Here is a 26,429-nt window from a genome sequence, read left to right as displayed (position 1 = left end):
AATCCTTTATAATAGCCTACAAGTGAAAACTGAGCATCACTTCTTCTGCCGTATAAAGAGCAACATTATTAAGGAACAAATCCATCTTTTGGAGTGAACAAGGAACTACAGCCGCTTTTGAACCGGCGAACTTCCGGAATGCGTCCATGCTCGTTTAGAGCTCAGACCTATCCATGTCTGTTTTGGCAGTTTCCCAAGTTATCATGCTTGGTAAGGTCGGTGGGGGCGCTATTGTCAGAATTGAACAATCGCTATTTACATCGTTCTGTGAAAAGTTTGCATTCCAGGAGTAAATGGGACATACCAAAACATAGACTGGTTCTCAGTCCTCCATTGTCCTTCTGATTTCGAAATTCGTATGTAGGAACAGGTAGTGGGCAATGAATCCTGAATCCAATGCTTGCAAATTATTTGCAGGAGTAGACTAGTTCCCGGTCCCTCCATTGTCCTTTGGACTGTTATGGGAGAGGGAACCAGTCCATGGGCATGTAAATTAGCCCAGGTCTGATTCCCGGACCCTGAATACAAAATTACAACGAGAATGTAAGCGCGGAACCAGCCCATTACAAAATGGCAACAAGGCTATACCATGTGCAGTATATGTGGTGTTGATTTTCGCTGAATTAGAAAGTGTCTCTGGAAACCATTAATAAAGAGAGGAGCACTACTTTTCAGTATTTGAAACCTATGCAGTTGAAATGCTTTAAAGCTTCGTGCAGACACTGTGGCGATATGTGCCTGTTGGTAACGGTCAGAGTCATTTGATAGCCATGTGTTAAACCAGTCAAATACGCGCTCAGGTGATCCAATCAAAGACTTGGGAACTAGCTACCTGTCCACATATTTATGGGGGGGGGGCGGGGACCAGTCTAACCGGAACATTCCAAATACATCGCTTGCATCAACTCTGATGTACACTGTACTAAGCCATGTCAACGACTGTTTACTTTCAACTTTTTATCACGTCAACGACTGTTTATTTTCACCTTTACAACAATACAAAAATAATGTCAACCAAATCTCGTATATACCTGATGACGAAATCAACCTGGTTATCATAAATTACTTACAAGCAGCACTTGGTGCTTAATTTGGCAAGTCGTCATTACCTCAGACTTACCGCTTTTCAACCCACTATCCTTAAACCGACTATTCTTACCCCACCCACCCCCCTCAAAAAAGACCCGATACTTGCTTCAATCCGACTCTGATGTAGAGATAACTGTTCTAAGCACAACCCAAGGCGCTTGTAGCTAATGTATTCAACCTGTCGACGGGACACAGTTTTAATTCCTAGCAGCGCTCAAGTACATTCGCGCTCTGCTAGCGGGAAACACTTCATAAACTCCATAAATTGTCACTTCCTCCCCCCGACAGTCTAGTGAACTTACACTTGTCTTCACGGTGAGATCTTACTACGACGGGTTCAAGAATGCACGCTAGTGGAGTTGAAATCGGGGACAACCGAGAAAGGTATACGAATTCGAAATTTCGTTTCACTGAAACAATTAAAAGTCGGACCAGTGAAACGAAATCGCAAATTTCTGTACAGCAGAAGCAACAGCACATTTCGAGTCGAACCACATGCATGTACATGCAGATATGAAAAGATTGTCACCGAGTTGAAAGGTTGCTAACATGGATTGCCCCCCCCCCCCAATATCACGGAAACACTAGGAAAGGAGAAACTGTAATACAAAATTAGGTCATTTCTCTGTTTTGTTATCTGCATAAGGATTACGAGTATTTTTCTTGATCATTTCCTCCACATGATAATATGATGACGCACTGCTAAAAATGGATGAGGAATTGAGTGGAGAATTATCTCCAATCATATCATAGTATAAGGCAGCCTTTTGAGTACGCATTACAGAAACGCCAAGATTGTGCGTCGCACCTCATACGTTTAACAATTTACTCAAATTTCTCATATATTTTAATTCCATTTATTTGGAAAATTATTTTCTTTTCACGCTGTGCTACATAGCTTTTCCCCTGCAAACTTTGCCAGCTTTTTCGTGATGCTTTGTTGACCCAACCACCATGACCTGTGCACGTGTCAGACTGACGGTCCTTGTGGTTAAAAATCACGAAACTGATGATCAGTCACAGATCTAGTGACGTTATGTTCACTGTTCTCGTACCAAATTTAGCTCGCGAGCACAAACCGCAAGCCCAAAACGTGTCCGAGCCTTCAAAATGTGGCAAGGAGCATTTACTTGCACTTCAATATAGCTTTGCTGTTTTCCTTTGGGATCAGCGAATGACCTCAAACTCTATTTTTACAAAAATATACATAAAAATATACATTTTATATTACAGTTCGATTGCTCATATATTTGTCAAGGTGCACTTTCTCAATTGAAATCTTTGACGAAAACGTTGTCGTTTCGAACAACTTTGTTGCTGATGTAATAACGGCCATATAAAAAGGACATACAAAAATAGAGTTGTTTAAGAACGATGTGCTTTAAAAAAAAATCCAACACCCTGATGAATTAGCATCTGCCATCTTTGAAATATGTCAATTTCAATGTCATGAGCAAATGTTATCAATCAAGTTTGGAAAAAAGTTTGAATTGGATGTATAGCCACCCCTTCGTTTGACCTAAGTTCATTGTTCAAATAATTGATTGGGAAACAATTTCTGTCCTGAAAAAAAATGTTCACAATATTGCCAATCTTGTTCCATGGCTTAGGCCCTTCGATCTCTGTCTGCGCTGACCTCAAAACCTCAGCCACCTACTCGTGAAAAAGGCAGAACTTGAACATCTTTTACTCCTTTTTGAAGATCGTGGATCCGCTAACGATATGAATGCATTTGAAAATCCCAAAATGGGACACGCTCATTCAGTCTAGGTCCTCGTAGTCATGACTGGACTCACTTTTAACGTGTTGTATTTTTTTGGTCTGAGGACATTCGTAGGCAGTTTCGCTGCTTTCAGACGCTGACCTTTCAAAACTCGCGTCCGATATCGCGTCCGGGTCGAGCGTTTGATACTCAGGGGGTAGGTTATCGGTCTTCGGTTTGGGCGTCTGGTAGGACGAGGGTACGGAGGATGTTGGCGACGGTGGGGTTGGGGTTGATGGAGCCCCGTCCGCGATGACTGGCGATGGGTTGGTTCGCCGGCGCCGGTTGAGTGAGTCGTACGTATCACCTGGCTGTACTGACTGAAAGAATGGGTTCAAGTGGGGGTTAATACTGGATGGGGAATCCACGTGGCTCGTGGGCGTTTCGTAGGAGGACAGTGATGCGATATCGCACTGAGAGGTTGACACTGTATTGTAGAGGGATTCCAAGTTGCACTGAGACCCGGACAGGTTCAGGTTCAGGTGAGACGGGGGAGTGTAGTTACCACTTGAGGGCGAGTGGCGGGACGGGTGTATCAGTAAGGGGGACCTCCTCTCCAGGTTATCGTACAGCATCGGCGGCTTGAGATGGTTGCTGTGTATGCTGGGGATGGAGCAATCAGAGCGGTTATCCTGAGTGTCTCCCACCAGGGTGCTAGTGCTGGAGGCTCCGGGCAGCAGGTCGGTCACTTGGTAGGCCAGGGGACCTTGCTTGCGCGGGCCGTGGTCGATAGACTCGTAGAAGTCGTTCCCCGGGGAGGTGGGCAAGGAGTTGCTCCTGGTGAAGTGACGAGCTTTCCCAAGGAACCCTTTCTTGCGTTTGTCCCCTGTCTCGCTCAGTACCCTTTTCTCCTTGTCGGCGTCTTCGTCACCGTCGCTCTCAATCTCGATGGATTCGTAGTGCTCGAAGCTCCGCTTGTTCGGTACGGTCTTACTGCGAACTCGCTGGTAGGGCGCAACGAGGCGCGCCAGAATGCCGCCGCCGTTGGCGACTATCCCGCTCTCCGAGCTCCGCATTGATGCCTTCTCCGCGTTCTGGTCTGACTGACCGCCGGTCGGTGTCTTGAAATCCTCCATGCTGATGATCACTCCGGGAGGCTGGTTGGTGTGGATTGGGCAGTTGTAGCCGGAGTTGTGAACGCTCATCTGATTTCTCATCTTCACACTGCACTTCCTACAAAAAAAAAATATCATGACATTTTTAATAGAAGATATGCAGTGACCTGAAACCAACTGTAGGACACTTCTTCTCGCAAGGAACGAACCTTATGGTTTTGTACGAAATGTTGTGTCGTGCAAAACTTTTGGTCGTGTTCCTTTTTCTAGTTTCTTTTGCATTACATTTTGGTCATGAACAAATTTTTATCAGTTTCGAACTGTGAGCTCCGGTCTCGGAATATATAAAGTGCTTCTCTGGCAAACCAGGTACTGGGCAGTACGGAGATGTAAAAAAAGGTCTTGAATTGTTGACTCTTATAAAATCCATACACGGTGAGCTCCGGTCTCGGAATATATAAAGTGCTTCTTGGGCAAACCAGGTACTGGGCAGTACGGAGATGTAAAAAAAGGTCTTGAATTGTTGACTCTTATAAAATCCATACACGGTGATATTAGTGTAAAGGCACTTCGCGGGACTTACTTTCTCTTTCGCCAGATGCAGCAGTGTACGATCACGCTGATGATCATGAACAGCAAGGCCAGAAGAAACAGGATTATTGACAGGGTTATCGTTTCTGTATGAGAAGAAAAGAACATCTTGTTATTTTTTTTTCGAATTCATCGCGAAGAAGTCCGATGGATAAAATTGTTGCAAAAGTTGCAAGTCTACATTGAAAAGGTTTGGTAAAGCCAAAATTTACCAGACGGTATTTTGTCTTCATTCAAGACATAAAACATGAACTGACATCACTCGGGCAAGTAATTAAATATCCAAATAATATACACTTTGTTTGCATAAATGAAGTTACACCCCCCCCCGACAATTATCATGATTCTACCAGAACTTTACAAGCCTTTGAAGTGTCTTTGAAAAAGACTTTGCATGTCTGGCGAAAATCAATTACCATGTGGGCGATTGTGGACGCCACCAGTCGGCATGGTGCTCATTGGAACCTGCGGCAGGTCAGAGGTCACGTCAGGCTCTTTCACATCTTTCTCCGGCTCTGTCTTTGGGGCGGGTGTTTTCACGGATACGACAGCATCTGATGTAAAAGAAAACAAAATGAACGTTGATCTTCTTAGTTTAAAGACGTGTCTAAGTCTATGGATGCGACGAGGGGGCAAAATGCTCATCCAACTGGCAAAAAGTGGATGGATTCTATTTGTTCAGAGTGGGACTATGTTGAGTCCTGCATTATTTTAACCATAGGATACACCCCTTAGAACTTTCAATAGAATTAATTTGGAAAGGTATACATTTTATGAAAACAATTCATGCCCTTGATCTGCAAGGCAGTTACGGGCCTGGGAGCGCTCAAAGCAGGATTCCACTTAGAGAGTTTATCTAAGCTTTGCGGACCAATAAATGGACTGGGTGGCTATTTAATTGGCTGTCGCGTACTTAATCAACAAATCGAAACAAACAACAAGACCTGTCCACATCTATTTATTGCTGTTTTGCTCATGTGGAAATTCGCTGCAATGCATATAAAGGCCCGGAAACTTCCTCAAAATACAGAGACCGAAAATGAAAGTTGACGAGACAAATTCAACGGTGCGGGTCGAGGGTCCCAGTTTGAAATATCCAATCACATGGACCCTTTAACGGATAATTGTAAGCCCACTTCATGGTCGAGCCAGCTCCCGGTAATGCGATTGTCGTTTTTCTAGCCTCCGATACTCTACAGCCTAATTAATTGTTCAGTTGCAGGTGACATTTAACACCTGTTTTGGCACAACATCAAAACCTCTGTATAGAAGCAGCTTGATTCAAAGGGGACAACCAATCAAGAACCTCCAAGCAACAAGATGAACCGAAGTAATCCACTTGTTTGTTTGACAGTCTTAGAAAATCTAGCATTGGTATTAGAACCCGAAATCTTATGAAAAAAAAAAAAAAAAAAATTCATGTCATTTCGAAGTAATATTGGCAGATCCTGTTGGCAGTTGGCAGACCCTGGAGGAGGGGTCTACCTTCTTGAAGCACCTACCCTGGGTTTCTTAGTAGGCCTACACTCCGTTATAGGTTAGCCCCGATGTCTGAAACTTAAGCTCAATGTCTGGTTTAAGCTTCTTCTTTTTATTAAAAATTAACCCCTTCTCCCTTCCACCAATAGATTTCTGGATGTGGATCCTTGTTGAAGACATGCAAGTCTCACTTTGCCGCCAGAAAAAAAAAGATGGCAGCCTGGAAGGAAATCGTCATTTAAAGAACTACCGGTTGATAAATTCGGTTAGAGGAACATTAATGCAGCGTATGTGATGCTTCAGGCTGGCAATCCAGTAACCACATGGCTGAACCATGTCTTCGGCAGCAGTCTGCCTGGATCTACCGAAAGGGAAAACCGCACCAAAAACGTTTCCTGCAAAGGCCTTAACTCCAAGAATCAGAGCCCCGGAAAATGTCAAGGGGTATTCACAGTATTTTACACAGGGATCGTCTTCCATCACGATTGCTTTGTTGAACAACGAAAGTGTTACATTATCATAATACAGACTTGAATCTTAACTCCTTCCATGGCTGCTTTGTTATTGAGTTCCAATTTCAGAAAAACAGTCGTTGGCCTAGTTACGTTTACAGGGATAGAGAGTTCCTGAATTTCGCTGGATCATGTGACTTGTGAAAGTAAATGTGAAAAACTATGGTTCAAAATGGCCGAAAACTGATTGAGAGTAATTTGTATTGCAGTTAAGAATATGCCCCAAAAATCGGATAAAAACTATCATCTTCAAAAGTGAGAAATCATAAAGTTAAGTTAATTTGTACCTCTATCTGTGCTGCTCAAAGCGATGTCGTCCACAGCAATGAAACTGCCGTTGGCATTGTGAATTGCTTGGAATATTATCTGCAGAACAAAATGTCAACGAGTGTCATTAGAGAAAACCAATCAACAAATGAGCTGGTTGCACTCTCATTTGGTTATGTGTGCTTATTTTTTCTCTGTCTTAATAATGTCAGTTATTTGCTTAGGTTCATGAATAGTGTAACTGCTATTTCTTGGTCTCAACATGATAAAAGAACTGTTTTAAATCACTAAACAAAAATGTGCCATTAGGGTGTTTACAATGAATGTTTCATTTTTGAGTGGTGCAAAGTATTCGTTCTTTTCAAAATAATCCGTAGGTTGGAAAATTGCTTAAAACTACGTGAGACCTGGAGCCGATTCCATACTCCTGTGTTTTCCGTTTGAACTTTGTTCTTTTCCAAATGTCTTCAACCTTCGGCACTAAATTTTGTGCGTAAACGCAAAGATGATCCTGGAGCTGGGCTGAACTGTTGACAGTGCGAAACATTTATGCGTGACGTCAAATGCTGCCATCCAATCACGGCGTCCTATTCTATCCTCTTCAGTAATATATTGTCGGGTGAGGGCGCTTCGACAGTAGCTTGAAATAGCGCCCTCGTGTGAGTGACCTTTGAACCCCCAATGCTTTCATTTACATACCTTGAAGCTGCCGTTGCACGATATCAACGCCTCAGCCCTTGCCCAGGTGTCCATCGAACCGGTCGAAAGGTTGAATTCCCCGATCAGCGACATGTCATCACTGTCGCTGCAATCGGCGTGGACTTTCAGCGCGTTGCCGCTGGAGCCCCACAGGAAAAAGTAGAAAGAGAGTACGCCCTCACCGGTGGAGAGTTCAAAGTTTGCCGAGGTCAGCTTCGGCTCGAGTGACGTACCCTTGACTTTGTCTTCTGACTTGGTGTAAACATAATTGCCTGCAAGGGTTAAAAATGTGTGAGGAAAAAAGAACCTGAAATTAGTCAGGGGGTAAAAATGGCAGGTGCATAATGTGGCAGGTGTATTTCATAAACTAGTTATTGAATTTTTGGGCGACTTATTTTATCGTCCAGCCTTTTTTGTTATCCAAGGGTTGCACTGGGATCTGGTATAAGTATTAAGCCCTTGACCAACTTTAATCTTAAGAATTCACACATGTAGGTTGTTTTAGCTCATTATTTCAAAAATTACGGTGAATTGCAATTGTTGTTGAGCTGAAAATGGTTCAATCAGGTCGTGACATTCCAGATCTGTCACTGTCGTTAATCACCTTCCCAAAAAAATGATGCATCTCATCAAAAGCTCAGAATCTGTCATGCCTACAGACAGTTGTAGTGGTCTAAGGCGGCCGTTATCAGTTGACTTGAATTGAAATAACTGAATTGGAATTGGACGTCTCACTTCTCCTTAGGGTACTGCGTTCTCAGAAAGTGCGTATTTGTTATATCTTTACCGTCGAAGCTAATTGTAACTGGCAAATTCATCGTGACGAATTTTGCGTCAGCTTTCATGTGAAAAAAAAATAATTTATTGCTCCCACTGCGGTGCCTTCATTGCAAAATCGTCTGACAACTCAGCGTATTTTACACAATGGTGTATAATTCTTAATGGAATCAGGGAAAATGACATCAATAAAATGGCTCAGGAATATAAGGTCAATATGGCCGTCAAAGTAACCTAAGCATAAACGTAAAACCGTGATACAAAATGTCATTATTTGAAAACTGTTTCAAAGCTCTACAAAACGAAACCACTTTGAAGTGCATACAGTTGAAACAACTATTGATTCCAGTATAGGTAAAGTTAATTACATATTGGATAGAACATGGAGTCATTAGAATATGGCGCCCTCTTGGGCTAGGACTCACCCTCCTCAGTACCCCACGTGTGGTCAGCGGGTGGCCCCTGACCTCCTGGGTCAGTCATGTGATCTCCAATCATCCAGGTCACCCTGGCCGGATCTACGCCCAAGGAACATGTCGATAGATCCTCAAAAGTGCAGGAATATAGAACTGGAGAGGAGACAAAATTGTTGAGATGATATTAAACCAAAGATATACAATAAATGCATTTTGCAGGGACAACACAAAATAACCACTAGCAGGATGCCGCGTTTTGCGCGGCACCCTCTAGCTGGGTGGAGTTGTAAAGTGACATATTTTTGAGAAGGGGGTCATTATACAGTCAGGTTTCCAAAATGCATATTCATATTGTACAAATTCGTACGATCAACGGTTAAAGGGTTATATACAGATGTGAACTTTGACCTCAAATTGCCTGTTGACCCCAAGTGGCAATTTTGCCATATTTTTCATCACCAACGTTATGTTTTGCGTAATAGCGATACGTGTTTTCATAGAGAAAATGTTGTAATATTTCACCATTCAAAGTGTCAAAGAAACATATTTGCCAAAAAAGCAAAACAAAACAAATACTGCATTTTTTTTCAAAAAGAATCAGAAGATGTCTATCAAGAATCAGAAAGCAATAACTGTCAGTTGGATCTAGACGACAGTGTACTTTTTTTTACGCCACCGAATGGATTAAACCAATTAGTCTGGTGTTGGTAGGAAGATAATTCAATTTAGCGGGTCCAGGAAGTTGACTTCCAAAAGAAGTTCATTTCACTCGATCACTCAATGCTTTGGACTTAACTGGGAAGAAACTCTCCAAATTCATGGAGATAAATTAAAGATATATAATAGCCGTGTTTTCCTGCTCGCAAACGTATTTTTCCTGCAAAGTTCATCAGGAAATTACACATGATTTTAATCGCAAGAAAAACATTGACTTCCCCCTAATTCATTATAATTGTTTTATCTAATAAGAATCGCTGCCTCGATCGGTGTCTCTTATCAAATTTAAGACGGTAAATCGTCAGAACACGTAAGACCGATTTCTAGTCGACAGTAACAGTTTTACAAACCAGGGGAACACAAAATCTTTCCGTTGATGGTGAAACAATATTGGTTGTCTCAACAAGCACCAAAACGATTCAAATTCCGTCCATCTCGTTCCAGCAACAACAAAAAATTTCAGCAGTTGAAGAAAAACCTCATTCCATAAGATTAAACCCTCAATTTTGTATGTGGTTGGGGGGGGGGTTATTGTGTGGGCAACAGCAGGCCGCGATATTTATTCAAATAAACTACGCTTTGTTAACACAAATCTCACAACAAAGGCGTCATCGTCGGAATAAAATATCCTTCCTATGTGTCATCCAGTTTATTAACAAAAGCTGTGGACGAACGATGAAGGTTATTTTAGTCTATAACAGCCCGCCAGCGAGGGCTATTCTATTAATACAAAGGGTCGTTGTGTCATCTGCCATAATGCCCATGAACCTCTGCTGATGTGATTTTCTCTAAGGCCAAAAAAAAATAATAAGTCGGTCTCTGGTCAGCGCGCGCGTCGATTTTAATCATGCGCGTCAATCTTTTTCTTTCCAAAACGTTCCGCGGTAGCTCCAACAGTGCCCTCTATTGCCGCACCTCCTCAATTTTTTTTTTACCAAAGAGCATCAAGGAATGGGAAATTGCACCAAGGCAAATGATCGAAAGCACCAAGGCAAATTATGGAGGACACCAATGTACATGAGGACACCCACAAAAAGCAAAATAGTACCCCACCTTGTCTGTACAATCCAAGCTTGAAGAAAAAAAAAGCCGCGTCCCCGCGTCAATTCCGGAACTTTGGTCTGACCAGAGACCGAATATTTCATTTTTTTGGCCTAACCAGCACAACGAACTATTCCTCAGGTAAACAATGCACTTTGCTCAGGACAAGGCCAGGGGATATTGGAAAAAAAACGGTGACCGTTTTGCCAGAGAATTTTGGCTGGAATTCTTTTCATTACCAGGAAGTTAGGAAGCTGGCCTTGTGCTTGCCAGTGGCCGTGACTGCCAAACGAAATGCAAACCGACAGAGCACACTTTCCAACGAGATTACCTGCACAATTTTATAGAGTTGTTTTTGGTTTTGTTTCGGAAAGAGTCATGACTTGATCAGATGCTTGACAACTGATTAGAAAGTGGAAACAAACACTGGTTGAGCTGTTGCACTCCTAATTCTTCCGGCTTATCTTCAGCAGGTTCTGGAAGTGTACCAGCACTGACCAGAGGGAATATTTTGTAATTACTAGCGAGGTGGAGTCATATACTAATGTTTACTGGAGCTCAATTTGCATGTTGACCCCAAGTGGGCGTGGTAAGCTTTGGCGAAGCAATTTCACCACATTTTTCATCATCAACGTTACGTTTTGCGTAATACTGATACGTTTTGGAGTGTTTTTATAAAGATAGCGTTGTAATATTTAACTAAACAAAGGCTGAGAGAAACAAAACAAATAAATCATTTTTTTTCTTGTGCCAATCGTGACTTCAGAGGACAGTGAAATCGGGCACATATATATACCATTTAAGGACCTGTATACAATATCGAAGCCTCTTTATTAACCATCGCATTTTGTGCTTGCGCGCACTCTTTAGGCCTTTTATAAACAAAGAAAGTGACACCCAGACATCAGACAGACAGACAGACAGACAGACAGAAATCAGACAGATTCATTGAAAAATTTCGATAGTCTCTTTGACGCCCCAATGATGACTTCTCACACCCACGCCAAGGTGAGAAAAAATGGGTCTTCTGGCGATCCAGCCATAAACTTCAACCAAAAAACAGTCATAGGCCTACATCATGGGAAATGGATTCTCTATGTAGCACAATAATGGGGGATTTCCGCATGGTACAGGTTTTGCTGGCCTTTGTGTATGATGTAAAGGAAGAGCATGGTGTACAGTTATGTATGTCGCTGCATGTGTTTACAAGACCTTTAACTTTGCTTGAAATTGATTTCACGTCTGTAGTTTAAGTTCCTCGCGTTAAATGCATTGTTCTTGATATACACAAATACTATGTAAAAACACAATGGGAAAATAATTGTTTGAAAACCGGCCTTTTGGCGTCTCAATCAACTTGGATTTTATCTATTTTTGAACCACCCAAATTCAATATAAGATTTTAGCCTTAGTATGGTGGAGTGTCAGTGTTCTTAATCAGAACTAAAACTACTTAGCGAAAATTGATAATAAGCTAGGACAAGTTCTTATCAAAACTGAATATCCACTGAGCGACAGTAGTTATTACCACATGGTGTTACCGCAAACCGAAATGACACCCAAATTCAACTCAAGGCCTACTTTTATCCCCTGGAAGATGCATACGTATTTTGTTTTTAGGTATATTATTGTTAGGGTATGATTGGATCTTGTTTCAGAAACTAGAAGTGTCAATATACTGAACACGTCTTTCAAACAAATTTGTTCCACCATTCCATATCGGATGTCCAGCCCTGTCCTTCTACACAACGTAGAATGTGCATTATGTACGTGACATATGCAAATGTCCTTTATGCTATTAACATGCGTATTTGGGAATTCCTAAAATTATCAGTTGTCTTTATCAGGTTTTCATTCCACAATATCAGGAACAAATGCTTCACATGGTTGTGTCTGAATTTATAAGGTAGATAGTTGTGTCGATTCAAAAAAGTCCAACTTAAACAGCTGGCATAAAGCTGCAAAAAAGACAAAGGAAGAAACGAACTGTCGAAAACGAGTTGTTTTTTACAAATAAAAATCTTCAAATGACTAAAGCGGATGATTAGCTTCTCCGCCCCCACCGTGCCCTTATGCTATCATGACAAAATATAATAAGACATTTCCCATATTCCAGAGTGGTTTCCTCGATAAATTAATGTGCTGAAGGGGCTAATAAGAATCATGCATGCTAAGTAAGATTCTGTGGAAGTATGAACCTACGGTTCCCCTTATACGAATACCTTACTGAGAAAAAAAATTGAGAGGTTTTCATTGTGCGAACAGAAGTCAAACAAGTTGCGCAAAAGTAATGCGCGCCAATCAAATGTTCCCCCTCCCTTCTCCCCCTCCCCCTCCCCCCCCCCCCCCCCCCCCCCCCCCCCGCTGCCCCAGGTGCGACTTGGTTACTCAAATTGCATTGTTACCATTGACGTACTACATGGAAAGGCAATCACTATAATTATAGTGCGCCCCACGTATGTATGTCAGGGCGTGGTCGGGGATTGTCACGTGCATTTTGCCCGAGGGGTGGGGATTTTGTCATTTCAAAAGTCACAATCACCACGTCTTGGTTCAGGCAGCCCGGGGAGGGGTGAGGGAAACAATTGTAGGCGCATAAAATCTTGAAACCTATAGGCTGATGAATCTTTGGTATACCACATGTTCGTCATCATATTGGAGTAGCTAATGATGTCGTGATATGTTCGCGTGTGCCCTCCCCCACCATACCCACATGACGCCCCGCCCACGTTGCCTCCCAGCCCCCCCCCCCCCCCGACCGTTCCCCGGGCGATAGAGAACGGAAATAAGGAATACGCGAGGGACACGGTGTTTCTCAGAATGTCTCACAGCGTCTCCCACACCACCTCCGTTTCCTTAAACAGTTAAATGTTATAGCATGCAGTGAACCAAGGCCGTATAGATGCCACGGTTCCTCTTCCTTTCAGCTCAAGCAGTCTAAGGAACTCGGGCATTTTGGAGTACATTTATTACCCTAGTACTTTTATGCGGAATCTTACATTGAATCCGATGTAGGCAAGGGGGCCGTATCATAAGTCCGACGCCTCATAAGTCCGAAATTTCGGACTTATGAGGCGTCAGACCTATGAGGCGTCGGACTTATGAGCGGACCCCGTAGAACAAATATATCCCGCCCGTACAACTTTGTATGTTGACCGTGTACTATATACTTTGTAATAAAATGCTTCGTCCTTTAAATTGTTACAACTGTCACATGAAAATCAGACTCCTATTAAATCGGACTCCTGTACCTTATTGTTGGTTAAACCCTCTCACGTGACCAGTCACTCTTCTAATTATCTTCACTTAGGCATGCCCAATACTACTAATAGGTCCGATAGAGTCCTAAATTCACGCAACACCGGGAGGACTTGTGCAACTATATCCTAACTTGCTTTCATTTCACTGGTCATGCTTGTATTTTTTTATAATTACAAAGAAGAGGGGATAGAATGTTTAAAAATAAAATGTTGCCAAAAAGGTTTTTTTCCTGCTGGTTATTTGTTCCTTCAATATACCAATATGTTGAATTGATAGTAACAGACGGCAAGTTGAACTTGGCATCTCGAGTTAGCACTCGTTCATTTCCCAAAACACTCCTCATTTCAAAAAAGTGCTACTTTCACGTTTTCGGCAGCATAGAATGAACAACTTCACCTTTGTGTCAATCCTGTTAGTCCGACTGATTTACAAACGACCCTTTAACAGGGTTCAGCGTCAGTTTAACCGATCTAGACGGGTGCCTTACCCGTCTCTGAGCGGAGAGTGCCCTGGACAGAATCGATGAGTAAATCGCCAGAATGTTCACATCGTGACTCATTACCGGTCGGCGTAATCTAATGCTTCCATCATTATCAAGAGCAGCCGTGAGTGTCAAATCCGACAGTGATGTCCTTTCATTCCGGTTCCAAGTTCCCTGAAGACCACCCCTTCCTCCCGTCCCCACTGGCCCGACCACGCCCGGCTTATAGAGGGGCGAGATAGGGCTGCAGCGGCCAGACAATCAACCAAGGACCACTTCGATAGACACCTCTTTATTCTACTTGATCATTATCAGTCCCAATTGTATCAGTGTGTCCATGATTTTTGAAGATTAATCAAGACAAGTGGATGCTCTTAAATGGTTAACAGGTGTTATGTACCCCTCCCATGCATATTAGTAATATTAGTCTACTGTGTCTTGGCTCTCTGCTACGTCATGACATATTAAAGGGACATGGAAATAATTCAGACTGGAAAATAGTTTCCTGAAATACCCATTCCTATATGGATTGTCGAGAGAATAATGGGGTATCTTTCAAATCGTTTGTTTCACTAAGTGCACTTTTTCGGTAAGAACAGAGCATTGCCATTCCAAGACACCGGGTGCGTTGCTGAAATATATCCTTTTAGGCACTCGATCTGTATCAAAGAACTTAGTACAGAAAACCAAGAACCTCCAGTCCACAGGTGAACTTAAAGTAACATTTTCCAGACGTCTCGCTCATTGACTGCCTGACAAAACAAAGCGGATTCAATTGACAATGCATGACATTTAATTACAATATAATACACAGATACTGGAATTTGTATCCTTGTGGAGTCATTTCTTTGTTCTTGTGTACTAAAGTTTTCGAGTTTGAAAGTGGAGTTTCAAAATGCTCCTATATTTTAACCAAAATTAATTTCCTGGGCTGAAATTCGGACTTACATGAAATACTTCAATTTGATCAACACACCTTGGCGATTCCTGGTTTTGTGTAAAATTCATATATCTATTTCATGATAACCTTGTGGAGACGTATTCATCTATAGAAATTGCCCTGTGGAGACGTATACAATCGTTTCTTCCCTATTGTGCTCATGTCTCCACATGGTACCGTGTTGGCCAATTCAAACGAAATTATAAGAGGATCTTAATCTCAAATTATGTAACGCAGCTTCTTTGATCTCATTGGCTATTTGCTAAGGTTTTTTATTCTCCCCTCTCCTCACCATGTTTATTGTTTTCAACAATTTGTATAGTTGTGTGTTTGTGTGTTCTTGTCTTGGTTTGGTCGCTGCAGTCTCGTTATTGTTTTAGTCCATGTTTTTGTCATTGTGTACGTTTCTCGTGAATCTCTATGTGTTTTTTCGGATTATAAATTATTTGCACAAGGCATTTCTGTACAAGCTTAGCTTCAAGAAAATGCCTCTGTGGTTTCTTTTGTATCTTTTTTCAGATTTTATATTGATTTAATTTATTGAATTTTCATTTAATTATTTCAGTTCATTTATTTCCTTTGAATTGTTTACTTCGTTTATATTTAGTTACTTGGTTTACTACTATGTGTCAGAAAGCACGGAAACAAATCTAAATCTAAATCAAAAAAAAAATCAACAGAGTTTAAAATTGCGAGAAAGTTGTTTCGTGTGTTACAATGTTCGCTACGATCATTTTTATAAGAGAAAGAGTAAAAATGCATGTCAAGTTGTCAACACTTAATTTAATGCCTCTTTTCAGCCCGAAGCAAGATGTGTCTGTACAGAAGGATTACACTTAAAAGGGAAACTGCCAATGACACGATGTCCATCAACTCACAATCAATTTAAACATGTCAACATGGCTTGCTTCGGGACACAGGAAACACATATATTTTTTTCATGAACACGAACTCAACTTTCTTTTCAAGGCTCTTGCAGATGAGTAAAACTTCAACATACCAACTGATTTTTTTTCTTCAAAAACAAAAGGCCCCGGGGATGGCATATGACTATGCTTGACACATCAGTTTCCACGTTGTTAACAACTTTGTTTCCCTTCGCACCAATTCTGGTGCTTTTTTCCCCTCACGTGGTGTAGACTGACAGGCATCGTTGGACAGGTTCCAATGATCTCAATCTTTCTTTTCTGGCTCCTGGCTCTCTCAATACCTGCCGTCAGTTAGCGTTTGACACGGTCACGTCGGAGATAAGGTTTCAGAGGGAAACTTAATATGCAGGCTTAAATGTCATCGTACCAAAAAGACACGTGTCGGATACACTGCTTGGTTAAAGAGCTACTTCGTTTGAACTAGATTTTTTTATCAGTTTTGACGTTTTCTTGCATGTTTTTACAATATGCAACGGAAGCAAAACAGACTGGAAACGTGTGCATGGAAAGGCTTTTGGACCGTTTGCAGACGCAAAACGTTTCCTTCGTTAAAATCGTTGAGCTTACATATAATAGTATTTAGCTGCAGCCCTCGGATAATTCATGATGTCAGTGATCGAAGGAGTGATTAAAATTATTGTTTTCATTTTCTCCCGAGTGAGAGAACTAAGTGTTTCTTCCTACTCAGACACATGGTTTTGAAGTTGCCCATATTATCTTATTATAATTCTAAAGGTTATCAACAGAAGATATTCCCTTTATTCAGTCTATATACGAAAACGTGACAAAATATCAAAATAAGCAAACTAATTCACGCAGTTAAGAGGGAAAACAGGCTCGATCGGACATATCTCGGAAGCTGTATGTGGGCCAACGAATTGGTTTTCAAAAACATCAGAATTTTGACCCCAGTTAACCTCCTGACGACCTTTGACCCCAGTTTGGTCATGTGGCATGTTGGGACCGGGTTACTACTTTTGACAAAGATTGGTTGAAATCGGTCAAAATGTGTAGGAGCAATAGACAATGTCAACGTTTGTTACTAGCTAACTGACTAACAGAGAGACGTGATGATTTGTTGAGCTACTATCCCGCAGCTAAGAAGGACAAACAGATAAATGCACACTTATTAACAGACAAACACCTACAACTCCAGTAAAATCCCAAATCAAACAATTAAGTTTTTCTTGTTTATATTCGACTGCGCAGTGTCCTTATTGTAGGGGAAAAAACAGTGCACATTTCAATGCAGACGTCAAATTGCAAGACACGCGAATTCAAAGTGACGTTCGGGGATTTTCGGGTCAATACCCCTCCGCCCACGCTTATTATGCGCTATTATGTCTATAGCCCCACGAGGACATGTTGGCACACGGCCACGCTGCATATAGGACAGTAGTTTCTGTTTAATTATTACGGCCTAAAATCCTCGAAAATGTCATGTTTTGGATTGTTTACTTATACTATTTCAAGCGTCTGGTTGAAAGGAAACCAACCTAATGTCTTAACGTTCCTGAGAAAAGACGGAAAAACCGGTTGTTTACATTGGACGTCTTTATTGTTTACAGAAGAATAACATGTTTTCAAAATATACTAAAACCAGTTACATACTGTTCTCACTCGTTTAAAACAGTGTCACTTATATTCCGTTCAAGAAAAATTTATTCCCAGACACAGAAGAAAATAATGCGACGTAAAGGCGTGGGCAAGAAAAAAATAATATTGAACTTACTCTTATCTGCCGAGAACGCAACGTGGACGAGAACCAGCGACAGCACACACGCTATGCAGACGTGGCGTATTGATTCCATGGTACACGGCGTAATCAACCTTGACCACAAAAAAAACACGTATTCGACGATATTCTCGATCAGAAATGATGCTCAGTTCATTGAAACGGTCAGTTCAGTGTCTTCACTTGCAGAGTTAAGTTGGTCTGACAACAGTATGCTTAGGTTTAAGAACTTTCACACCGACACAGACAGAGCATTTGCCATTGGGAAAAAATCAAGTTGTTGAGCCTTCAGCAACTGCGGTTACCGTTCTTCTGACTAAACCGTGCCATGTCGTGCACCCACGCGCTTCCATATCCCCGGCTCGAACTACGTAAATAAGTGGGAACAAAACTTGGCTCTAAATTCGTCATCCCACAAGCCACTCACCAGCCTGGCCACACAAATGAAAGTTCACGTTGCGCCTCCAAGCGGATACAATACCACATGTTGGAAACCATCTGATTATGCGACAGTAAAGACAGTTGTTTTATCAGTAAATCAACAACAATAGACAGCAATTCATATAACTTCAGGAGCTGCATTTTTGCAACACAAGTCGTTAAAATAACTTATATCATAACGTACTTGTGCGGTATTTTGTTCTTGACCCGCAAACCTCACTTTTTATTGGTCTGGCCTGCTTTAAAGGCGTGCCGAACCTATGCGGAAGTTCGGCTATGCAGTCCGTTCTGCGCTCATGACTTGAAGCCGGCTGCGCGCATGCGCGCCAACAGACCGTGACAAACTTTTGTGTTACCAAGCAACTGAAGCGTGGCCATGGCCCTGATCATAACTTTCCATTTTCATAGAACGCTTGAAATGCGGTCATGGCATTCCAGGGCTATATGGCGCCTGTAACCACGCATTAACGCTTTCTTTTGTACACTGAAAGTTCCCTACGTCATCAAATAAACAAACAAAAACAAAATCACAAAGACAGAACAATGAAAAACAAATTGCGTGCATCACTCAGTTCTGCATGATGTGATTGTAGTCTGACAACAAGGTTAATAATTAGTTTGTTACGAAACAACTCGCATCCGGTTAACACATCGAGATTTTTCAATGAGGGAAACATTTTAAAATAGGAAATTTTCTAAAAGTTTAAAGGATTGACATTCTGATATTACTGGAAACCTATGGTATTACTTAAGTTTTCACTAAAAAAATGTATTTCATTTTAAGATAATTTGAAATAAAATGCAATGACCTGTAGCAGAAATCAAACACAACAGAATAAAACATGACTTTTCTTGATAAACAAACTGTCTCTAAGTATGTGAGATAATACTGACATCTGTCAGACTAGTGTGAAGAAATATTTTGTGCGATTTTTCACCTATACTTAAGTATTCGATTTGTTGACTTGTAATTGTCACGAGCATATATTTTTGTTCGTCTTTTTGTAAAGGAAATTTTACTTTTGAACGATTACATCAATTGATCTTTCATTCAACTACTTTGCTTGAGTCAAGTCTGCTCCCAATTCTGAGAGATAAGGGGTTAGGCGAAGTGCACTTTCGAATCAAGGAAACATTTCGATCAGAAACCCCCAAATTCACAAAATGCCCCCCGAAATGATCAGAAACCACAAAATTCACAAAATGCCCCCCCCCCCCCCGAAATGACAAAAATACAGTTACACTATCAGCCATTGATAATCTCGTTCTGTGGCGAATGAGTCATTTCAGAATATGCGTATACGTTATACGTGTGAATAGTCACTTTGTTTATGCTTTGATGTGTGGGGGCGCTGGTTCAGTGCTTACCGGAACTCCATGGCAACCACTAACAAAATAATACTGACTCCTGTGGGCGTGGTCACATCTCAGTTTCATACCGCGATATCGTGATGGAAATTTACAGTATTAATATCTAAGTACATTGGGCTTTGAATACGGTCTAACATGAAAACTCAATTCGAATTGAAAATATTATAAGGTGTATGGGATCATTTGCTTTTTATGCATTTTGTTTGTTTCCGATAATAACACCTCTCAAAATCGTAAGAAGAATCTTCCAAACCTATCCTGTTGAATTTTCAGCTCAGTGGAAAACTGAGTGAAAAGCCACGCAATTTCGTCTTCAGCACTCTTCATTAAAAAAAAAAATGAATGAAATGAAATAAAAAATAAAATCTGTCAATTGACTGATCCTTGGAAATCAACTACATTTCTTGATTTGTGCTCAACGAAAAAAAAACCCAAAAAATCGTACAAACAGAATCCCATTGCTCGGTAATTAGACTTAAAGACTGTTGGCTGGTAGTTTTAAAGATAAAGTTTGTCACTTTGGAATTCAAAGAGTCTGTTTCGGGTAATGGAACCATTAATATGGAGCTGAGTATAAGGCCACGACATGTCGGTTCTTGGAATACCCGGTTCCAAGACTAAGTCTACTACTACGATCGTCTTTCCCGTTTTTGTTTTTAACTTCTCTTGTAAGATGTGCTACGTCATAATTAAAATCCACATAAACCATTGCGCCGTGCTGGCTGACAAGTTTTAATTAATGGTAAACGTGGAATATCCGAAATTAGAGTGTAAACCGTTGCTGTTGTTGAACTCCTTTTCACTTCCTTTTTAGGATGCAACTCCATCCCTTATTGCACCGTCCCTCAATTCACGCTTCGTTGATCGATGCACGCTGGAGCCCTCTGTCGTTTGTTTGATGACTTGATGACGCTAGAGCTTAGGTATTCGTCTGCTGACGGTCAGAGCATGCTCACCGAAATGTTGAGTTGGCACATCACGTTCACCTCAGAACCACTTCTCATTTTATACAGATAGTAGCCTCACACGGTGTCATGATCGGCACATTTTTCCAAACTAAATTCCCTCCTTTCTTTGCTTTTCGTTCGTCTACTTTTCAATATTTTTTTAATAGTTTGTATACTTTTTCATGGTTATTATTTATTTTATTTTCATTAGGTTTATTTTATTTATTTTATCATCATTATTTTTTTTTTGGGGGGGGGGGGACCTACATTTAGGGATGGTTACTGAACTTGAACTAATAAGCTAGTGTATAATCCATTCATGTATTAACTATTATACCCATCACCTGTCATTGAAATTGTATATACTGATGGACAGGTTTCTAATATGTCATTCAGTGTTGGCATTCACTGCGAAAAAAAAGGTCTCAAAAACTGTATCGAGAAAGTTTTACAAAATGTGCGAGAGGCGCGTGGGCACGCGCTGGTAAATGATTACGTGCTCCACATGTTGAGCTTCACACTTATTGTGCGTGATGTGTTCTGCAGGCGCCCCTTTTGTTTATGAAACATTGTAAGAGTATATCCCTAGGCTAAACCTCGGTTATTATAAAGAGGGACCCTGTTATTAACAAGCACTATGCAAATACGATATTACGGACAACAGAATAGATAGGCCTATACAGCTGTCTTGGTCACGCTTGTATAAATCGTAGATAATGCAAAACATAAATCATAATGTTTACAAAACACGTGTGCGTTCGGGGTCATGCTTTGTTAACCTAATCGAAATTTCATTGTGCAGACAACTGCACATGCGCACAATACTTTCGTTTGTAGGAGGATAAACGATCTGCCGCATGCAAGAAAAACATAGTGGGTTCCGGCAAAATCGAAGGAAAGTTCTGGTTCTGAAATCAGTTCTTAATTCTGAAAACTATGAATGTTATTTTTGTGGCAACAAAGTTTCCATTACGAAAAAAAACCCAAATGTTAAATTCGAGCAGACTGGAACTAATTTGTAATTAACTTTATGTCATTGCTTTCATTTGCTTTCGCAAGCTCCAAAAAAGAAGATTTCAATTACCTCGCTTTCAGTTTAATATGGCCGACTTGTGAAAATAGCCTTTGGAAGGGGAAGTAAAACACCGACGGCCTGCACTGTAAAAAAAAAAAAATGGGCAATGTTATGGACCAAACATTGGCTTGAGGCTATCTCATTGTTGGTTAATTCAGGTATTAAACATTTTGACCAACTGTAGGAGAGAATTTGCCCAAGAGTGAAGGCAGTTGGTATGTTGACCTACATTGGCCCAAGTGACCAACCCGTGTGCCCACTTGAGTGTGTGAATCTTGGCTGCCTAGCCAACCAAACTGGTCTCGAACCTGTTCGAAAAACCTTGCCCTTTGTAACGTACAGGTGCATCTTTTCGAGCTGTCCTGCTTTTTTTTTAACGCTGATATTCGCAGGTCATTCAAGTAGAAGTAATAGGCTAGTATTCGAACACTGATGAATAAAAGTGCAAATACACAGTGGAGCACACAAGTTACTCAATTGGTATTCAGTAGAAACATAAAGCACCTGCCGAGTTACTGCATAAAAAATAGTTATCAATAGCTTTGGACTGAACACGAATGCAGATGGAATGAATTTCACAGCCGAATGATTACAGCATTGCGGTCGTTTTGTTTCATTTTTATTTGGAGTGCCGGTGAACGTGCCGCAGCAGCACAAATAGCAGCCTTAGCGCCAAAACCACTTTGTACAAACATGAATTTTATTGAAAATGCTTGGTAAACTTCATAAAATTATCGTGAAACTGTCCACACTAAAATTAACGAACTTTCAAGAAAAAAAAATCTGCAACAAATTCCTATTTTTCCACCGTTTATTGATATATAAGTATATATATATATATATTTGTTATTTTAAACTCCACTTGTATAAACCTTTAAGACGTGCTTCCGATCCTTACTACCGAGAAGAAAACTTGGTGGGGAAAAAAGCTAAAGTTTCCGTTTTGGGAGGGCACAAATAATGCACCTCGTTCGGGAACAGATGTCATTGTGTTCTTTCCAAACTCTATACAGCACGATATGTGACAGAGGGGTACCCCCCCCCCCCCAATCTCCCTATACCATATACGCACCCTAGACAATTGTTACCTAACTCATCCCCCTAGATATCTCAAAAGAATTCCTGAGATTCGGGTACCACAATGACCAACACAAGGAGGGGGTGGGTTCCCTCTGTCACATATCGTCATATGCCAAACTCAGCTTCGCGCGCGTATAATGCAGGGTATGCACGACCAACTTTCTTCTTTAAAAAAAAAAAAGAATAGTAATGTAAGCCTACACACAGAGAGTCTTCACGGTGACGCTCATTTGTCATTCATCCTCTGTTTTTCTTCCTGAAATGCGCAGAAGTAAACCTCCTTTTCCAAACCTGGACTTTTTCTCGGCTTCGCTTTTTTTGTACTTTCTGAACACTGAATGCATCGACAATAATGAACACTGTTACCTCCACTCACGTTATTAGGCCTATGTTGTGATGTTCAATAGCTGCAAGAGAATGAAACCCACACTGAGTTCATTATGTCTCCCACACCACGGACCTCAAAATCATGAAACTGGAACGCCTGTAGCCGAACAAAATCGTGGTTTCAAAAAGCCTCCCAGATTCTACTCTGCTTTGAGTCGTGCTATCCCATCTACCTGTAGATCTGGGGCACATACCAGCACCGGGCTTCCGTCAGGCGACTCCAAGTGGAAAGTGTTCACTTTAGACCCGGATGCCACCAATCATCTGAGAACTCTGGCAGTCACTGGGTCTGTGAACCCAAACACAAGGTTGAAGACTGGTAAATAATACTCCCATATACACACACTTACTCAAAAAAAGGAGGCAGATAGTCAATCACTCCCAAAGTATTTAAAAATCACATCGGATCTAAACATTGTTTGAATAATTTTTATTTGGGGGTGGGAGATTTGGAGGTGGGAGGTGTGGGGATGGGAGGTGTGTCTGAGGTTTGTTTCTGCATTCAAGGGGGGACATTGAACAATAGAGGACAATAGGGTCCCCAATTCCCGAGAGGTCCCCAATTTCCGATCGTGTACAAAACATGTGAGAGGTCCTCCTAAAAAGTTAGTACAAACAAAAGAGGGACAATAGGGGGTCCCCGTTTGCAGGCAAAAGGGTTAGCCTGAGGGCACAAACAAAGAGTCGAAACAAAGGGATTGACCGATAGATATTCGTGTGCAAAACCAATGAGAGCTGTTGCTAAAAAGTACAAACAAAAGAATGAGGATTAGGGACAAGGGGGTCCACGATTGCCGGTGTTTACAAAGATGTATGGGTGGGGAGTCGTTGGAGATTTAATCCGATGACTTCTGGTTGATATTTTCCTCCAGTGATGATAAACTCTAAAAAATTGTCCTAAAGCCCCAACTTTACTTCTGTGTCAGATTAACTTACAGATTGAAGTCTATCGGCTTGGTAACTGACCATGCAATCTGAATTAAACATACCCTAATGTTTCAAGCCACATTAAAAAAAAAACAATTAACGAAAGTGAGGCTTTGAACGCATAAATAGTCTGGCACCATCCCATTCAACAGTTTACAATGTATAAAATACATTCAGGGAACACGACAAAGATGGCTTCCTCGTGAATGAGATCTATGGAAGGACAGGGAGGAAGGGTCTTGTCATTGGTCCCTGCATCAATATGACATGTCCTTCATGCCTGCCACTATCCCTGTTTGAAATAGGCTCAAATAGGTCTCAAAAGAGATAGTGAGACAACCTCATCACGATGGCATCGAGATGTTCTGTCAGAAATCACATCCCTTTTTTGTGCAACTTGATAAAAGTGAATATTTAATTAACTACATGTAACGTGTTGAATGTTGTTTACCTTGTCTAATTTATTTTTGGTTCATCATTTTTGATCAATTTGGCTGTTGTATGTGAAGTGGACATCATTGGCTATGATGGGGTTTTTTTCTGTTAAAAATGGCGTCGGTCCTTCGTCTAATTTTATGGATACACTGAGAAGGCGGTGTGTTGGCCGGGGAGTGTCGACGGCTATATATTCTGTTTAGGAGTTGGAATGTGAATAAAAACTCGAATATGAATTCGTTGGAAATAAATCCAGCCCCTTAAAAAACTTGGACAGTGCCTCAAAACTATAGCCAGTCAAAAGAACCTGTGCTGTGCTTCAGAACCACTAATGCATGGGTTCCGGAGCCCATCGTTATAATGTTCCATACCAACTAAAACCACCATAATTTGACCTTTGACAGAGCCCGGGCTTCTTACGATAAAGGGGTACGATTTTTCAAACGTAATACCCACATCCCGTGGGCAAAACCACCTGCTTAAACAGAACTGTCTGTACTTTGGAATTCAAGGTTAAAATTATTGGTATAGGAAAAGGCTACTCCCTTTTCACCCAAATCCTGGCTACGCCCATCGGCATTTCCACCTTGGGTATTGGAACACGATTATAATGTCTGAGCCTTGGTTCCACAAGTTCTTACAGGTGTTCAACGTAGACAGACGGGTGCGTCCGTTACTTAACACCATAATAAGCCCGTACGTCAAATCGGGACTCACTTTCATTGAGCTCTTGCAGAAGACAGCCTTAATCGCTTAGCACAATTTACCAATTTTCTTATCAATTGGTTGCCAGCCTTGTAATATATATTATTTGCGATATTGGTGGTTTTGGGTTCGTAAGAAACCTTCTGAGCTCAATTTTCTGTTAAAGTCATATTTTAGGATCATTTGTATTTATCTCCAAAGTAACCTAGCGAATTATTATCCAAACAGCTTACTTGGATCAAAGATCGTACTGATGGTGCTAAACACCCCGTGACATTATGCCGTCTGGCTTGCTGTCATTTAGAAGAAATCAAGAAATGTAGGTGATTTAGCCTATATGAGGTATGACAGACACAGAGGGAGCGTTGTTTGATTGGGTAAAGACTTTGTAAATAGCGCCCTCCTATTATTTCGGCCAGATCTAAAATTGCTCTGTTTTTCAGTGGAGCGAAGGCGTCCATTTTCAAACTGGTGATGGGTTACAGGACTGCTTTTAGGGGTTGATCGTCTTTGGATGGAATTTTCTTCCAAATGTCATTGGTAAACGTACCTCCCAAAAAAATGAACGGAACTATTGAGCTATGGCAGTCTATTTACTGGTCTGTAACCTTAAACGCCGTGCGTGGTCCCAGACCCTGACCACTGCTGTTGTCTGCTGCCCTCTGTTGACCATTGTTGCTAAGCGTTATCAAGCACCCCCATATTAATAACGCAGTGTCCTTAACCCTAAAGGGGCCGGGCGGAATCCGCCCCCCCCCCCTCAACTTTTTCCGCGATAGCTTTAAAAAAAAAAATTCGCGACCCGAGCCTCGAGCCTTGCGCATCTTTTGATACCAAAAACATAAAAATCGGACAACGGATTGCCGCGCAGCGAAAAATTTCCGGCATGATAAGTTGTTCTATGCATGTACCTAGTTTCAAAATGATTCGTCACTCGATGGCCGAGATATTGCCCCCCCCCCCCCCCCCCGGCTGAGAGATGATCAAAATAGCCCGGCCCTTTTAAAGGGTTAAAGAAGAAAAAATACTGTGACGTACTCTAAAATACCGCTTTTGTCATGCATGCGGTTGATATAGTAGCAAGGTCAGGTAAATAAATTATATAGTATGAAACAGGAGACTTTCTCAATACTCAAGTACCCCTTCCCCAAATTTCCACATTGCGGAAAGTTTCCGTATTCTTCCATATTCAAGCCAACTCGTCATCAGAAGTGTATTTGCCCCTTGCAGACGTGGCAGTGGAAGTTTGGTGGCAGTAACGAGTCACCCACTCGTATTGGGCGCTATTACTTTATCTTGCACGCTTGCCC

At 41.3% G+C, this 26,429-nt stretch overlaps 1 protein-coding gene across 1 annotated transcript; it reads right to left on the bottom strand.

Annotated features, from left to right (window-relative positions):
* Positions 1-1,656: 1,656 nt before the first annotated feature.
* On the bottom strand, positions 1,657-18,081 carry LOC119728108. The gene is made up of 8 exons (XM_038200180.1): positions 18,057-18,081; positions 17,749-17,898; positions 8,657-8,800; positions 7,455-7,726; positions 6,776-6,854; positions 4,914-5,051; positions 4,490-4,583; positions 1,657-4,024 (listed from the first exon to the last, which is right to left on the bottom strand). The coding sequence occupies exons 1-8, from the start codon at positions 18,079-18,081 to the stop codon at positions 2,851-2,853; spliced, it is 2,076 nt and encodes a 691-aa protein (XP_038056108.1). The 3' UTR covers positions 1,657-2,850.
* Between the last annotated feature and the right edge of the window lie 8,348 nt (positions 18,082-26,429).

The sequence above is a fragment of the Patiria miniata genome, unplaced genomic scaffold (assembly GCF_015706575.1).
Source record: "Patiria miniata isolate m_02_andy unplaced genomic scaffold, ASM1570657v1 HiC_scaffold_20, whole genome shotgun sequence".
Lineage (NCBI taxonomy): Eukaryota > Metazoa > Echinodermata > Asteroidea > Valvatida > Asterinidae > Patiria > Patiria miniata.
Note: the sequence above shows the minus strand (reverse complement) of the source record. Positions and strands in the feature narration are given on the sequence as shown.